The sequence below is a fragment of the Puma concolor genome, chromosome B3, assembly GCF_028749965.1.
Source record: "Puma concolor isolate L17-30 chromosome B3, mPumCon1.1.hap2, whole genome shotgun sequence".
Lineage (NCBI taxonomy): Eukaryota > Metazoa > Chordata > Mammalia > Carnivora > Felidae > Puma > Puma concolor.
Genome location: NC_141672.1, coordinates 95941270 through 95959631, shown reverse-complemented (window position 1 = coordinate 95959631; position 18362 = coordinate 95941270). Strand labels below are relative to the sequence as shown.

Genomic DNA, 18362 nt, shown 5'->3' with positions numbered 1-18362 from the left:
CATCTGCCCACCGGCCACCACGGGCCCCTACCAGGCCCTGCCCTTCTTTCTGGCCCACCCCTGCCCCGCATCCAGAGAGCCCTCCACAGAGCCCTCAGAAGATTTTTATATTCCTTAATACCCAAAAGATATTTAGCAGGTTTTATAGATGCCCAGTGATAATTGCAAAGGTTAATTTACCCTGAGTTTAACAGCTGTCAGCTTCAGGGATAGATTTATTGACCTCTAGTTCTCCAATTGTTTTTCATCTTTGTTTACAGTGATTGTTTTTTTAAGGAAACAGAAATTAGTTCATCTGTGTTAGCTTCTCTACCGTTAGGATTTAACTTCATAATTTAGTCTCAGTGAAACAAGGTGGGCAGAGCTCAGTCAACACAGAGTCAACTTTTAGAGAGCCCAGAGGAGTGTCCAATGGGAATTCAACAACAATTTCTTGACTTTCTCTTTCCTTTTGACTTCTCTGACTGTATATAAACCTGTTTCCTGCACCCTTCCTCCACTGGTCCTCTTGCTTCCCTCATTAATGCTCTTTTCCTACCTGTGTCCCCTCAGGCTGAGGCCTTGTCCTGGTCTCTCCTGACAATACACTTTCATATGAGAGAGAACACCCACTCTTTCAGCACAAAGCCAAATATTCCCAAAGCTGCATTCTAGCCCAGTCCTCTCTCCCAAGCAAGAATCCCACCTTTCAGGGCCTCTGGAGAGGCCAGCAGACCTTTTGGCTCAGCACCTCCACACCCAGACCAGTACTTTACCCCCCTCAGCTTTTCCCAGCTCTTCTGTGGCCTCCTCAGCCACCAAGTCGATCAGAGTAAAACAACTGTAAAGTCATAAGAACAATTAAGTATCCCGTACACATGATCCCATGGCAAAACCAGGACATGGATAAAGCAGGTATTGTTCTCAGATTACACTGAGTGGTGAATTTTCACTATTGCAAACTACCAACCCCCAGAAAGGGGCAGCAACAAACCTACATATTCAACCTAAACAAACTATTCAAATAGCTATTGAACGATTAAATACATGATCACATTTCCACACAGTGGGATATTATTCAGCTGTTAAAAATTAATTTGGAGAGCATATAATAAATAGTTTGCATTATAATGTATAAAGAAAGCTTGGTAATCTATTATCTCAATCTATTATCTCAATTGTGCTACATACATGTATACATACACATATACACACACACCCCTATACATACATATGCATACACACACACACCCTTTTTATAGAGAGAAGGGGAGGGGACTCCCTTACATTCAGTCATACACATAAACTTTATTTTGACATTTTAAGGCTGGAACAGAATTAACCATTCTATATAATGAGTTTCTAGGTAATTATAATTTCCTTCCTTGTACTCTTCTTCCAGATATTTCTGCCATGAATATGCATAACTTTCAGAGGGAAGTTTGATCTCACTTGATTGTTGCTTTTAAGTGAGATCCAGTGGCCAGTCCACTGCTCATCCTTTGGGCTTTCTTGCAGTTTTGTCTCAGGTCATTCCATCTTCTTCCTTCTCTTCCTTCCTGCGATCCTCTTTCTTCCTCAGACCAGTCTTCCATGAGTCCTTCTCATGGCTCCTCCTGGTGGGGGTACGTTCTAGGCTTCTTTCCTCAGCCCTCTTCCTGCTCCGTCTTTGGCTTTCCCCTCTCCCTGGTGCCTGTCCCACATCACACTGTCCCCTCTGAGCCCACCCAGCCTAGGCCTTGTGAGCCCTCATGCCATGAAGAGGAAATGTAGACCACCAGAGTGGGTAATGAGCTCATAGATTTGAGGCCTGCAGTCTGCCCCAGGGCACCAGAGCCTCTCAGACCAAATGGACATGCTGGATGAGCTTGCTCACTCAGCCATTTTGGCTCCTAAACACGGCCTCACCATTGCTTGCTGACCAGCAGTGTGTGCAACCATACCTCCTTCTTATCATTTGCAAGTGAATGAATATGACCACCATGATTTTTGAAAGAGAGATCAGAGAATATGAAAGGCAGAATAACAGGGCGCCTGGGTGGCTCAATCAGTTGATCGTCAGACTTCAGCTCAGGTCGTGATCTCATGGCTCATGAGTTCAAGCCCTGCATGGGGCTGGCTGCTGTCAGCCTGTCAGCGGAGCTCTCTTGGGATCCTCTGTCCTCTGTCTCTCTGCCCCTACCCCTCGTGTGTGTGTGTGTGTGTGTGTGTGTGTGTGTGTGTGTGTGTGCACGTGTGCACATGCTCAATTTCTCTCTCAAAAATAAATTTTAAAAATCTTGAAAAAAGGCAGAATAATCAAGATAGGAAGTGAATTCTTAGAAAAAAAAACAGACATTTATGAGAAAACAGGCATTTTAGAGAAAACAGCCTCACACTGGGCTTTCCATTCACCCCCAGAGGGAGGTCAGTGATGGGCTGAAGGTCATGGTGGGATGAAGATGTCTAGTTCCAGCCATCCTTGCTTTTGTGTGTTTCATTTTTGTTAAAAAAAAAGTTTTTTTTCACATAAAAATAGCTCTGCCAAGTTGTCATAACCCAACGAGAGTGACTGGAGTCTGGGCAAAGTCTGAAGGGGATAAAGGTTGGTGATAATTAGGGCCAAGACTGTCTTAAGGCAGGATGGAGGCTGGCAAGGACTAAGAGCAGCTGGTCAGGTCATCAGGAAGTCAGGACATATGGCAGAGGCCACAAAAAGGGCCTTTCTCTTGAGTCACTTGGCCTGCAACAAGTCTGCCAGTCATGGCCGCCCCAGCCTGCTTGGGCCTCTTCACCTGGAGGGGAGCCCCACTTAAAGAGTCCAAAACTTTGAGAAAAGCTGGCTCCCTAGCAGGGGCATCCTGACCTCTTACCTCTTGCCCAGAAGCAAGTCCTCCTTCTGACCTCTCCCTGGCCCCAGATTTCTGCCTCATCCTTGATGCTTCCCTTCCCTGAAGCCTCTCCCACCCAGGTGCTTCTCTCCCACTCACCTCACAAGTCGTCCTGGGCATTGGAGGGACTAAGGCAGTGGAAACTCTGAGACCTGTGGCCATGACTGGTCATAAAGCAGCTTCCAGATCTTAACAGCTTCCAGAGAGAAAAGCCAGGCTTTTGCCAATGGACTAGTTTCCTGAGTAGTAACACTAAGAGCTGAACAACAGTAGTACAGTGACTTTGAATTCTCAAGGCAAATGATTTTCTGAACTGCAACCATCAGTCAAGTGTGTTGGGTGGAATAAAGTCACCATAAGACATGTTTCCAGACAATTACCTTACTGTGTTCCCTTCTTTAGGTTGCTGCTGGATCAGGAGTCAGCCCACTGAGGCCCCCAGGCCAAGTCCACCTGCCATCTGATTTTGAGTGGCCCATGAGCATTTTTATCTTTTTTAATGGTTGCGTTTAAATGGTTATATAAGTGTCCAGATCTGCTTTGCCTTTTGGCCCTTTATTCTCTGGCCCTTTCAGGTAGTTTGCTAGTGCCTGTATTAGACAAAGTATTCCACTGAAATGGGAGTAAGAAAGAAGAAGCCATGAGATCCAAAAACAGGAGATGGACACAGGAGAGAAGGAATGAAGGATTGGAGGGAGTACCGGGTGACAGCCTGGAGCAGGCTTAGAGGGAAATGTGCCCAGAGTTGAGCCAGGACACAGAAAGCTCCCAGAAGAGTCTCCAAGAAGGAAAATTAAAGTGAAAGATTGGTTGAGGTGTCAGAACCTACTGAGAACTCTGTATTCTGTTAGGAACTTTGGGAGTGAATTAGGGCTAGGCAGATAGAAAACTAACCAAAGAAGAACAAGGCAGTTTTTAACTTCTGAGAAAACAAGATGAATAAGAAAGGAAATACAGTCATGGAAGTGATAGAACATACATGACTCAGCTATGAATGGTATCCAAATCATGGTAATGTAAATCACTGAAGTTAGAGTTAGCCAAATATTATAATAGAACTAAATGGGAAAGTGGAAGGAGAAATGAATGGAGAAGAGAGTTAATTTATCACTTTCCAAAATAGGAAGTTAAAAGCAAATAAAGTTAAGGGCTAACAGGATAAGCATGTAATTTAAATATAAAGAGGTAATTATTAGTTGGAACAGCTAAAATAGTTTGAAGTATTTGGGGTCTAAAGAGCCAGCATCAGAGGTGGGCCAGAGGCTGCTGCATTTTGTAGAAGCCGTAGAATGACCTGACTTTTAAAATAGTGTACCCAGGGGTGCCTGGGTGGCTCAGTCAGTTAAGTGTCCAACTTCGGCTCAGGTCATGATCTCGCGGTTCATGAGTTTGAGCCCCGCATTGGGCTCTGTGCTGACAGCTTAGAGCCTGGAGCCTGCTACGAATTCTGTCTCCTCTCTCTCTGCTCCTCCCCCGCTCATGCTCTGTCTCTCTCTCTCTCTCTCTCTCTCTCTCTCTCTCTCTCCTTAAAAAATGAATAAAGCATTAAAATTTTTAAAAAAAATAAAATAAAGTAGTGTACCCAAGGGGTGCCTGGGTGACTCAGTCGGTTGAGCATCTGGCTCTTGATTTTGGCTCAGGTCATGATCTCACAGTTCATGAGATGGAGCCCCATGTCAGGCTTTGCACTGATAGTGCAGAGCCTGCTTGGGATTCTCTCTCCCTCCCTCTGTCCTTCTTTCCCTCTCTCCCCCTCCCTCTTTCTCTGCCCTTCCCCTGTTTGAGTGTACTCTGTCTCTCAAATAAATAAACTTAAAAAAGTAAAATAATGTACCCATAATCACTTTGAAAATAGATTTTTAAAATAATAAAAAGAAACAGTGACTTGGTCAGCCCAAGGAGTGATGTCCTGGCAACCATGCCCAGGTGGGAAAAAGGCACAGTGGGGGTAACCTCAAGCCCCTGGCTGGAGGAAGTAGGCTTCAGTGTCCTGGGGCCATGCTAGTTCTGATTATCATTATTGTTCCTGACATTAGGGTGAGTACATTTCAATAAAATGTCAAGACTGATAGCCATTGATTCATGCAATGAACACTCTCTGCATTTCAATCCCTGGCTGGAGCTGTTGGGATGAATACATCATGATTCCTGCCCTCAGCAGTTCACACACTGGTGATAAATAGTCATTCATCCAGCTGGTGTATGATGGCTCTACACAGCGATAATATACTAGAAGGATACATGATTGCAGGGACAGGTGCTCAGAGGTCAGAAGTCCTTCGGGGAACGTAAGAGACTCTTAAATATGGAGAACAAACAGAGGGTTACTGGAGGGGTTGTGGGAGGGGGGGATGGCCTAAATGGCTAAGGGGCATTAAGGAATCTACTCCTGAAATCATTGTTGCACCATATGCTAAATAACTTGAATATAAATTTAAAAAAATAAATTAAATTAAAAAAAGAAGTCCTTCGGGGAGCCCGGGAGGTTGACTAGGAATCAGGGGAGATGGGGTGAGGCAGGAGCAGATGTCCAAGCACCAGGGAACGAAACGTGCAGAGGCACAGAGAGGACCCAGGAATGATAGAGCTTGTTACAGCTGAGACGTGTGTGGCCTGGAGTCAGGAACTCAGAGTTTTTAGAGGAAGAAGCTGGAGAGGTGAATAGAAGATAGACCCTCCGCTAAGCAAGCGGGCATGCCATGGTAAAGAGTCTGTCCTTTGCCTTCCCCCGTGACATCCCTTCCTGGACTGACTGGTCTCTATGGGTTTTTTGAGGTTTAAATTTATCATTGAGCTCCTACTATGTGCCAGGGACACCACCGCGTACACAGGAGTCCAGGTCCCCTGTCCTGGGATTTGCAGTGAACAGACAAGTGAAGCAGGTGGGAGGCCCTTGAATAGGCCCTGTTTGTGGGGCAGGGGGGCGGGGTTGTTCTGGATAGAAGGGATGTTCGGGGGGGGGGGGGGGGGTAATAGGGAGAGCAGCAGGCTGTGTTTGCATCTGAGTAGAAGAAGCAGAGAGCATGTGTGGGACTGGGGCAAGGATGAGCCACTTTCTCTTTGGGACAGAGAGGTGGATGACAGGGATGTGAGGCCTCACGGGAAAAACTGGCCCTGGGGTTTTGGGCACAGCTCCCACATACAGCTGTGTCAGCACAGGGCGGCCTGCTGGGGCTGGCAGTCTGCAGCTTGGTTTGTGGGCGCTGAGGCCAGCATGGGGAGAGGCCCTGGGGCGAGTCTGCAGACCGCCTGCTCTGTGGTAAGCTCAGGCTGAGGTTCTGACAGAGGAGGCAAGGGCCCCAGGAAACTGGTGGAGGGGGCATTTTGGAGGGAAGCCACCAAAAAGGAAACTGGAGGCTCTGTAAGTCAGTGCCCCAGGTTTTTTCAAGGAGGGAAGAGCAGGAGGTGTTCCACTGCTGAAGCAGACAGTTACAGAGCTGGGAGAGAACTCTGTGGGTGGAGGGGAATCAGTGTGAGAGAAGGAAAGCTGATAATCCATCCTATGGGTATCTCATATACGCCCAGTGCTGTTCTTTTATGGATTTAAAAACTCAGTTTCTGATTCTGAAGAAGATACTATTAAATTGAGAATATAAAACAAATTAGCAGAATCATCTAGTCCAGCTCCCCCACTTAACACACCAAGAAACCAGGAGGGTAGACACTTGAGCCCATGGACACAGAGAGTACATTAGGGACAGCAGGCAGCCTGGGAGCCTGGCTGTCTCCTCCACGCCCTGCTGCCCCCACAGTGGCTGGGGACAGGAAGTTTTCCCTGTATTTGGGGAGGGACCCCATGGCCACAGCTCTGGCAACCTGACTCCACGGGTCAGCCATTGTCAGCATCTTGGAGTGCCTGCACGAGGTGACTTGATTTGAAAAGGTTTACACCTTTTGGTGGTGCTGTCTTCTGTTGTCATGAAATTTGGAGACATTTACTGCCTTTGAGACAAGTACAGGGAAAGTGTAATTTAGAAAGGAAGTCTCAGCCTGGGTACCCAATCAGTTAAGCGTCCAGCTTTTGATTTTGGCTCAGGTTATGATCTCACGGTTTGTGAGATGGAGCCCCTACATCAGGCTCTGCGCTGACTGGCACACAGCCTGCTTGGGATTCTCTCTCTCCCCCTCTCTCTGCTCCTCCCCTGCTCTCTCTCCCTTTCTCTCTCAAAATAAATAAAAAACATTTTTAAAAATCTTTAAAAATAAAAACAGAAAGTCTCAGAGAAAGACACATTTATGTGTAACTTCCAGTAACACAGTCTCCACAGCTAGTTCTATTCTTGAGTGATGTGAGTGGGACTCTCTCAGCTCACAGTGATTCCATCTGAGTAGGGGTCCCAGCGGAGCTCGGGAGTCCAACCTCAGGGTCCTTGCGGATGAGTGAGACATCTGCCATCTCCCCTCCCATCTCCCAACTACATTCCCCAACACTGTCATTCCCCTGGGCCAGAGATGGCCATGGCACCAGTGGATATCCAAAATGTGGCCTGACTCAGGTGTCAGATCTCAAATCCATGAACAACAACAACAACAAAATAAAAACCACAGTTACTACAGAGTATGTGTAAGGGGTACTATAAGTGCTATATGTGCCCCTTTCCTATTGTTCCACTTCCAAATTGACTGAAATCCAAAAATGTCATTGTACAAAATTTATATTTCACTAAAAAAAAAATTAAGTAGAACACTGAGCAAGGCATAGTGCTATCTACCAAATCATCTCCCATCCAGAAGTACCTTCTGGTTTCTTCTCTCTCATACGTTCCAACCTCTCTAATACAGCTAACCATCTATTTATTTATTTATTTACTTACTTACTGTAAACTCACTAAGCTGAGGGTTCATGTGTTGCTGTATTAATCTAATTATAGCACCTTCGAAGAGTCTCTTCCCTTTAGGCTTACATGCCCACTGTCTCAAGACATATTTTGTTTATTTTTTTCCAGTATTGGCTGGAGTTTGTTCCATTTTATTGCCTGATATTTTTTTTTTGACGTTTTAGGTTTTGTATCTGCACTCCAAAAATTGAAGAATTCCAAAGGCAGACATTTTTATTGCATCAGTCTGTTTACTAATTTCACATATTACCAAGTTGGCATCCTCCCAGGGCTCTGAATGCAGCACCCTGCTGGTGTCCTTGTTGGCAGTGTGCTGGCCTGAGCCTGGGTTTTAAGCGCCTGCTGCGGTGAACAGTTTGGGAGCTGCCAGCAGAGAGAGAGAGAGGATCACCCAGAGAGACAGACGTGGCCTATGCTATTCTGATCCCCAACAGCTCCCAAGGCATTAAAATAGCTGGTGAGCGTGAAGGGACATGAATGGGGAGGCTCCAGGGGTGGTGGCAGGGATGGGTGCTGCTGCTGTGGAGAGAGGGTTCCTGCTGGAATTGAACACTAAGGGCGTGGGGGTGGTGGTGGTGGCACATCTGGGACTCCAGGAGATACTGCTGCATGGAGGGGTGCAGACAGGCAGAACCCAGGGGGCCAGGCAGCAACTCCATGTGAAATGCAAGGCATTGACCTCGTGCTGAGTTCGGGAGGTGCTTGAGTGCATTCAGTTCAGCATGTACTTCCTGAATCTGCACCTTGTATGTATCCTGAACAGATAGAATCTGGGCCTCAAAGGATGAGAAAGAGCACGCTGAATCATGCATTCCGCTATTCATCTACAGACTTATTGAGCAATTTCTACATGGCAGATGCTGCCCTGGTTGTAAGGATATCCAGGTCCTCTGAGCATCAGTTGTGGAATCACACGGTGCCAATCCTAATGCAGCCCTGGGAAAAGATGACACTGGAATTGGGTACGAGGACCCCCCTTCCTGGAAGGATGTGAGTGTTGGCCTGGGACTCTGGGTGAGAGGAGACCTTCAGCAGGAACAAACTGTCGCTGTGCCTCTTCCACCTGGGCACAGATCCACTGGCCTCGGCTGTGGGCACAGAGGACCAGGGCAGCTGGGGTCAGGGCACCACCCCAGGGAGAGCCAACTTAATTTCTGGTACTGTTCGGCTCTCACCTGCCTGTCTTCAGCCAGTTGGGCTAAGGCAGAGCCATACATGTGAAGGAGTGAGCCACCCCTTCACAACAGGGACAAAGAAAGTGTTTGATTAAATTAGATGCGTGTTTCTACCTTCAGACAAAGCCTTAGCAAAACAGGAACAGAAGGAAGATTTCTTAATTCGGTAAGTGGTATCCATCAAAAACCCACAGCAGAGATATTATGTGGTGGGAAAATTTTAGAGTCAGTTGTGTTATTCAGGAACAAGTGAGGGATGCCACATAGCATTGCCCTGGAGGCTCCCACCAGTGCAACAAGGCAAGAAAAAGAAATGGGAAGTAGAAGAAAATGATCATTTTGTGCAGGCAATGTAGTTGTTCATAGAAAAAAAGCTGATCTGCTACAAAATCTATTAGAACTAATTATAGAACTCAGCAAAATTTCTCAATTTGGAGATAAATATACAGGAATCAGTTGGGTTCCTATATATCACTAATAACCGTTTAGAAACTATAATAGAAAAAAATTATACTTACAGTAGCAACCAAAACTATATGCAAGAGCCTTATGGAAATGACTCTAAACCATTATTGAAGGACACAGAAGATCTGACTGAATGGTGAGATATATCATGTTATATATCATGTTAATGGATGGGAGGTTTGATACCATAAAGATACCAATTTGCCCTAGATTAATACAGGGTGTTCATGGCATTTGGTCAAATGATCCCAAGAACAGTCAAGACAATTTCCAAGAAGAATAAAATGAGATCTCACGATTTGTGAGATCAAGCCCTTGTGTGGGCTCTGTGCTGACAGTGCAGAGCCTGCTTGGGGATTCTCTCTCTCTCTCCTCCCCTCCCCACCACTCTCAAAATAAATAAACATTTTTTAAAAGGCTTATTATGAGTTTCAATAATTAATATGGTGTGGTGCCAGTACTGAAATAGATCAGTAGAACAGAGTAAAAGACACAGACTCATGCAAAGTTGATAAGGAAGAGGTGGCCTAACAGATCAGTAGGACAAGGATAAACTATTCAATAAATTAAATAAATTGTGAGGAGAAAAAGTACCTCATGCAGTATGCACAATAAATTCTAAATGGATGAAAGATCTAAATGTGGAAAGCAAAACCTTAAAACTCCTGGAAAATATTTGAGACTCACTTCCCACCTCATGGCAGGAAAGGATTTCTTAAAATGAGATTTGAAAGCCACTAACAATAAAGGAAGACATTCGTAGATTTGACTATGTTAAAAATTTTAACTTCTGTATGACTAAAGACACCACAAATAAAGTTAAAACATAATACTACAGACTGGAAGGAGATAGCTGCAACTCATGCGATCAGCAGAGGATTAGAATGTGTAGCACAGTAAAAGCTCCTACAGATTAGCTAGAAAAAAACCATACAATCCAACTGGGGGAGGGGGCAAAGTTAGCAAATTCTATGAATAAGCAATTACAGAGGAAAGATCTGAATGCTCAGTACACACACACAAAAATACATTGAATTTCACTGGCACTCAGAGAAATATATGTTAAAACAAGATACTATTTTGAACCTATCAGGTTGGCAGAAAATTAAAAGGTGGGCTATTTGAAGTGTTGATGAGGAAATGGAACCACAGGAAATCAGACGCTGCTGCTGAGAGTGAAAATTAGTGCAGTCTTGCTGGGTAGCACCCGCGGCCTCTGGCACAGGAGCTGGCAGCCATGTTCTAGATGTAGGACCCAGGAGACTATTGTCTGTGTGCAGAGACAGGTCTGTGGACCTTTCTTGCTTTGCAGAAAGTGGAAAGAACTTAAATGTTCATGATCAGGAAACGTGGATGCATAGTATATTTACATAATAAGCAACTAAATAACTAAATTCGAATGATTTTGAAAGCATGTTGTTAAAGGAAGAATTGCAGAAAAATGTGTGTGGTATGACACCTTTATCTGAAGTTTAAAAACATTCTAAACAGGGGCACTGGGTGGCTCAGTCAGTTAAGCAGTTCAGCGTCTGACTCTTGATTTGGGCTCCAGTCGTGATCTCACAGTTGGTGAGTTCGAGCCCCACATCAGGCTGTGTGCTGACAACAAGGAGCCTGGTTGGGATTCTCTCTCCCTCCCTCTTTCTCTCTCTTTCCCTCTGCTCGCCCCATGCACACTCTTTCTTAAAATAAATATTAAAAAAATAAATAAATAACACTCTAAACAATATCCCAGTGATACGTGCATACTCGTGAGGCAAAACTATAAAAACGTGGTTGAGACAAAGACACATCAGCTTCTCAAGTGCAATTAGGTCTGTGGAGATAGAAGTGGGAAAGAGGGAGCTGAAAACAAAGAGGGCTTTTTACCTTGCTCTGTCTCCTAGGACAAAATACTGAGATTTGTTCCATCTGGGTAGTGGCCACATGAGCAGAGTTTGTTATATTCTATTTTGTCTATATACTTGAAATGTGTCATGGCTTTTTTAAAAATTCTGAGGGGAAAAAACCCTTAATTTCCATTTTCAAGTGGGTAATAGTTCATAAAACATTTAAACTGATTGATATTTGTCACTCGTGACTGGCAGTTTAGTGTGGTGGGTTGAAGCACAGGACTCTGGGGCAGCCTTCCAGGTCCGAATCCTGCTTTGCTTCTTCCTAAATGGTATTTAGGAAGCTGTTTAATTTCTCTCTGCTGTGGATTCCTTGGATGTAAAATGCTGCCACCAATGATCATGATGATGATGATGATGATGATGATGACGACGGTGATGATGATGATTAGTGCGTGCTCATAGAGTTGTCACGAGGATATGATGAGTTAGTGTGCATAAAGCACTACAGAAGTGGACTCTATTATTGTGCCCGAATACGATCTACCATTCGGAGAGACACTAGTTACTTATTAGATGCAGGGGAGAGTGGGGGAGGGGATGAATAAGCTTTGTTGAAAGAAACCGTGTAAGTAGATGTTTTTAGTGGTGGTTGCTCTTCTAACTGCAGTAAGACAAAAATATCTCTCAGATCTCCAAAATTAACCTGTGGAGTTGGAGATGATTCAGCCCCCAGTGACTTCACACGTATCTGCTTCAGTTAGCTCTGGTAAGTAAAATCATCACTCATTCACTTTCAGAGCTGGCTGAAAAATCAATATGAAAAACAAAATCAATATGTAACTGTTGAAATATATAGAATCCCCTCTAAAAATGAAAGCTACATCTATCTTCAAGTTTTGATGGATATGTGGTGTTGTATCATGGAATAAGAATGGCTTTTTTGTATTTAAAAACAATGATGAAATGTAAATCTCCTCGCTAGATGGGGATTTAAATTGAAGCCTATTTAATGTCTCAACTAAGTGAGAAGAAATCACAGATATTAGGGAGTCAAGGATGATTTTCTGAAAGCAGATACCAGAAGGGAAAGATTGCAGGCTTTGTCTGGAGTTGACTTGAACTTGGGTCCAGCTGCAATTCTGCTACTTACTAGCCCCATAGCCTTGAGTGAATTACTTAAACCTGCTGTGGCTCAGATTCTCATCTACAAGATGGGACTCACAGTCCTTCTCTTGCAGAACTCTTGTGAGGACCTAGTACGTGCTCGGTGCTGATGAATGGGAGATCGTAAGGGTCTAAGACAAAATGAGATCATGAGCCGTTGAGCCTCACAGCTGACCCTGCCAATCGCTCTTCACCTTACTTGGAACAGTAACTTATTTCAAAGCCCAGGAATTTTTCAAAATGAAGAAAACCTGGTCTTCTTAAAGATGATCAAATGCTGCTTTTAAAGAGTAATTATTCGGGGCGCCTGGGTGGCGCAGTCGGTTAAGCGTCCGACTTCAGCCAGGTCACGATCTCGCGGTCCGGGAGTTCGAGCCCCGCGTCAGGCTCTGGGCTGATGGCTCGGAGCCTGGAGCCTGTTTCCGATTCTGTGTCTCCCTCTCTCTCTGCCCCTCCCCCGTTCATGCTCTGTCTCTCTCTGTCCCAAAAATAAATAAATGTTAAAAAAAAAAAAATTTGTAAAGAGTAATTATTCAATGCAAGGTATTGCAGCAATCAGGATCGGCTTTCCTATAAGGAGTGTCCTGTTCTGACTGCCACTGCTTTTGTATGTCCTTGCACAGCATCCTGGAATATCTAGTCCAGTTGGGAAGATTCATCATGCCTAGTCCCCCCAAAACACTCAAGTCATTTCTAACCACTGGAGGAATGAATTTCTAGGAATGAGCAGCCACTAAGGGCAAAGCCAAAATTCTGTGCCCGCTCCCAGGCCTGAGCCAAAGGGAAGATTTCCGAGGCCACCAAGCCTGAGCCGGAGGCAGAACACCTGGCTAAAGCAATACCCCCTCCTCTGCATGCCCTTCTCTGGCAACTCCATCCTTCTCCCTTCCACCCTCCATCCCAGTCCTGCAATGCCCAAACCTGCCCCTCACTTCCTACCCTCATTTTTCATTTAAGAGGAGGGGCAGTGTGGTAGTGGGCCCAAAGAGGAGAGAGAGAATCCCTAGGAGGGAGGCAGTGTGGCTCTGACTAAAGTGATTCCCAGCAAGCTGTGAATAGAGACTATGCTTTAACCAGCTAATTCGAGGTACCTGCATTTTCGAGGAAGAACCTGTTTATCTCTGAGGATCTCTAATTGGCAAATTCTTTAGGGAAGATGGGTCTTATCACCATCTCTTGCTCTGTGGAAAGGGGTAAAGTTTGGGTGGGAAGATGGGAAGTTCAGGGTAGGACAGGTTGGTGTAAGGTGCCCACTGGGTAGGCTCCTGTGACCATCTCCACCCAGACAGAGGCCCCTTGGGCACCTGGAACAGCATGCTGAATTCATCCTCCCCACCAGCTCCTAGATGCCTGTTGCAGTTGGTGGTGCCTTAATGCCACCTCCCCCACCTGGTTTCCCAAGCTAGAAGAAGCACTCAGCGTCATCCTTGACTCATCCCTGCCCCCTGGCAGTCATCCATGCTGTTCCTTATTGCCCCCCCCCCCCGCCATCACAAAGGACAAGCTAAAATCAAAATTACAGTGCATTTAACTGTCTTGCTAATTGCCATGGCTTCCTACTACCTTGGGGAATATCTCAACACAAGTAAAAGTGTTTGAAATCCATATTTCAAATCATCTTATTAAAATTTGTGAAATTTTTATGGCTCATTTCTTTTCAGATCTGATTAGATCATTACTTTTACCTTAATTTGGCTACCGAAAAGCTCTTACGATGAGGATAATCGTCAGCCCCGCCATTTCCTTGCCATTCACTTATGCTGGCAATGATTAGCATATTGTCTTCAGTCCTCAGTTTTGTTTCTCATAGGAATCTTTTGAAATCACTGGTCCATTTTGTGAGGGTTTAGTTAGAACTAAATAATATAATCACTGAGTCTGTTTAAAGCACACATAAACAAATGCTGAAATAAATCAAAACTTTTGAAAGGGAATAGACAAGTGAGAGATGCACTAAATACCCCCAAACCCTGGATGGGGGACTTTCCCCACTTCCCTTAGAATGCCACACACCGGTGGGTCGCACGGTCAGCCTATATGTTAAGTTTTAGTAAAGCTTAACTTCTAAGGAAACAGGAGACAGGGATGCCTGGGTGGCTCAGTCAGCTCAGCATCCAACTTCAGCTCAGGTCACGATCTCACAGTTGAAGGGTTTGAGCCCTGCATCAGGCCCTGGGCTGGCAGTGCAGAACCTGGTTAGGATTCTCTTTCTCTCCTGTCTCTCTCTCTGCCCCTCCCACATTTGCACTGTCTCTCTCTCTCTCTCTCTCAAAATAAATAAATAAGCTTTAAAAAAAAAAAGGAGACAGAAATAGAGCTTCTAATGGCTTCATTTTGCACACCCTGGAGTATTGCCTGGCAGACCCTGCTGCCGTCTGTGTCATGGTGACCCCCCTGTAGGACCCACGAGCTGCTTGCTTCTTACTGCAGGTGGTGGAAATTGGGGGACCTCAGGTCTCAGCCACAGAGGTGAGCCCAGGAGACATGTGCTCAAGGCATGGTGGCTCTCTTGGGGGGTTGGGGAGACCCAGTCCTGAAGAAGGCTCAAGAGTGTGCTAGACTGAACTGCAGTCAGAAAAACTGCATTCCTGACCCTCCCAGGCCATCCAGGTTTTACTGTGATGCCTTTTAAAATATCCCAAAATATCTTCTTTAAGCCTCAAGAATGCTACCTCACTGAAGTATGAAAGGGATCAGGCCAACAAAGGCATTTTTTCACGAGCTTCTAAGCTTTGATCATTTCTCTGTGGAGAGATGGGAGGATCGAGGTTTTTGCTTCTCTCTAACTCAAAGGCCCCACCATCACTCAATAATCGCATTTCATTGTACCTTCTCCAGTGTCATGTTTTTAATATTCCAGCAGTATACAAGCCACAGTTTTATACAAGGCAAGGAAAATGTTTTCTAGGTTGACTCCACTGGAGATGCAACAACTCAATTAATCTTCCTGGAAACCGTAACTCTGTTAGGTTCACATTTCAAAACTCTACTTAAGGTTGCTTAATAGTTTTGTCCCCATAGCAACATAGGGACAAGCAAGAACTAAAGCAGAGGCAGCGTCTTCCCTAGTAGGTGTTTTGTCATCATCATGGATATCCCATCCTTCAGACCATCTCACCCCCACGGCCAGACCCCTCCTCATCATTCACACAGAGAACAGACAAAGAAGCAAGCAGGGAGAGGCGAGGGTGTCACCTCCCCCCCCTGGCTCCTGGCCCTTTATCAATAGTGAAGGACACGACCAGTCCAATCAGCCTTTCTGGGCGTGTATGCAGGTGAGCAGAAAGACAGGTGCTCATCACAAAAGTTCAAGTAGTTTGCGAGGCAGCTCCATCTCAAGGAGGCTTGCTTGAACTTCTTTCCCAACAGTTAAGTATAAGTGATTGCCAGGAATTTGGATTACCACTCTTCACCCTCTGCTTACCCTTCCACATACCCTGAAGACCCCTCCCACTTTCCTTGTACTCTGGGTCTCCTGCCTTGACAGATGGTACTTATTAAGCACCACAGATTGTTTTGCTCTGGGCACCATCTCCACTCTTCTACTCTAGCTACCTGTCCTACTGGCCATCATCTTAGGCTGTTTACAGAAGTGAAGTGATACTGTGAGCACTGGCTATGGCAGAGAATTTCTAATCTTACAAAGTTGATACAACTATCCATACTCGAATCCAAGTTTTCCACACACTCCTTAAGTGGAAGTAGAGGAGTCAGAGTCCTGAGAGTAAGGAGAGAAGAGATGAGTCTGCTCCCAGCCCCTCTGTACCTCACCACGTGCTGGGTTGAGGATGCTCAGAGCACTTCATCCCTCATAACCATCATTTATTTTATTTTTCCCAAAATGTACTACCTGCTCTTCCTATGCTGAAGTTCATCTGCCTCCTTTCTGCCCACTCACCCAACTTGGTAAGATCTTCCTGCTGTTTATCACCACCAGTTCAGCATTTCACCATCTGGGAGAGCTTAGCATTGTCTAGAAATGTGGAAACATCACTTGTACTATGGCAGAACATCATTTATAGAAGCATCAATGGACACCAGCCCCAGCACTTTTCCATTTAGTGAAGGACCCACTTAAATTATCTTTTGCTTACTCTCTCCAAACTGTTCGCTAACTACCATTGTCACACCACTCTCCCCACATAGTTCTGATACTTTTCCTTTCCTTGTAAATATTCTAAGGGTGCTTACTCTCAGAGCACTGACTTCACATTGCTTTTACCTGAGCTTCCCCATCAGGGGAAGGAAGCCCCTGTCTATTCTACAGGGATCAATTTTGCAGCTTCCTCAGTCTTGTCTCATTGTGCCAGTCAAGTAAGCTATATAGTAGCTGCATAATCACATTTTTGTCTCCATTCTCAGAGATCCTGAGGTGTTGCAAACAAGTCATTACCTTTCATGACTGGGGAATGGGAACGTTTTTACAAACATTGTTAAGAGAATTACCCCTGGCCAAAAGAGCCTTCCAAAGGCTTGTACACAGCAATAAGAGGACGGTTTTCGCCAAGACCTAATCTAGATCTCTTAGTGTTTCCCCAAAGTAAATATGTGTCCACTGATCAGGACTGTTTCCCCAGATATCCAAGTGCCTTCCTGACCTTGACTTCCAAAACTCACACGCTTCCTCTCAGCCTACAGCGTTCCTCCCTGATACATCGCCAACACAGTCTGCCTGCTGAAGGCTGAGACAGAAAGATGGATGGAAGGAAGCAAGCCCAACATTTCTATGTGCAGAAGTCTTCTGAATAAGACCGCCTCCCCCAGGTTTCCCTAGTGCACACACCCTCCCTTTAATCAGGCACACATGATGGAAACAGTGGGGTCTCCTCACCCCTGCCAGGCAGATCCCCTGGGAGATGTAAAAGTTGACCAGAGTGTCTTATTTTTTTTTCTCTCAATACTACCCCAGCATTTCTCATAATATATGCCACAAGATTGTGTGTGTGTGTGTGTGTGTGTGTACACACATTTCGTAAGGTTCAGTAAGTTTGAGAAGTGGTAGACTAAATAAAACTACACAGGTGTCTTTACTGTGGGACTTCTCGAAGCCTTTAATAAGCTACTTGGTATGGCAAATCTTTAAGAGCCAGCCATAATATATGGTCATCCGCGAACTCATTATAACTGGCCACAGACCCTTCTTTACCAGAGCACCTCTCAGGACTAGTGTTCTGTAGGATACATGCTGGGGCATGTTGTGTTCCGTGGGTCTTAGGGGCAGCATGTCAGAGTCACTTAAGGAGCTTGTGATTACCAGCCGTCTCCTAAAGATCTTCATACTGACAGTCTGGGCTAGAGTGTGAGAATCTACTTATTGTTGTTTTTTCTTAAAGCTTTCCTGGTTATATTGATGATCCATAGCCCTTGGGTTCCCCTGCTGTAGACTCTTGATATTTAAGGCTTCAGAGATGCTATACCTCTGACCCTCCTGAGCGCTCCCCATGGAAGCTTCTACACTAAATCCCCTTGTAGGTAAATAACACATTCTTATACAATAGAGATGGCTGAAAACTTACCAGGAAAAACACCCAAAGCCTTTATGATTTGGGGGAAATTGCTGGCCTGTATCTATGACTTTAGAAACCACTTTGTAACATTGTAGCCATCCCCATCCAGCCACATTCAAGTCCACCTTTAGCTTTCTCCAGCTGTTCTCACTCATGCCATTTTGGGCTATTTCACATGTTTTCATATTTTGTTTCATTTGTCTACATCTCACATCCCTGCAGGACCATATTTTGGGGGGATTTCATATACAGACGAACTAAGAGTAAGCACTCAATAACTGCAGAGAAACCAGAGGACAAAAGAGACTTTGCCCAGAATGAACAAAAAAGGGTTAAGGTTGACTACAGAATTAAAAATCAAGTAGAGAGGCACGGTAAATCGGTCAATGTGGCAACATGAATGTGTACAATTTACCTGTACACAAAATGTATAGCATTTTAAATGGTAGGTAGGTCTCATATTCTGCCACCCTCTGCAGTTTTTCTTTGTTACTTCTGTGTTCAATTTTTGACTCCATGATATATGCAT

The 18362-nt window shown here is 45.0% G+C and overlaps 1 protein-coding gene across 2 annotated transcripts in view; it reads left to right on the top strand.

The window, feature by feature from the left end:
• TIPE3 (TNF alpha induced protein 8 like 3) overlaps positions 1-18362 on the top strand; it is a 36433-nt gene that overhangs the window by 10819 nt on the left and 7252 nt on the right. Inside the window, exon 1 of one of the 2 annotated variants that reach the window (XM_086710680.1) lies at positions 11782-11928. The exons of the other annotated variant lie outside the window; for it this stretch is intronic. Coding sequence (XP_086566806.1) covers positions 11880-11928 — 49 coding nt within the window. The 5' untranslated portion in view covers positions 11782-11879. Of the gene's footprint in view, positions 1-11781; positions 11929-18362 lie in introns of those variants that run through there. 2 annotated transcript variants of the gene reach the window in all.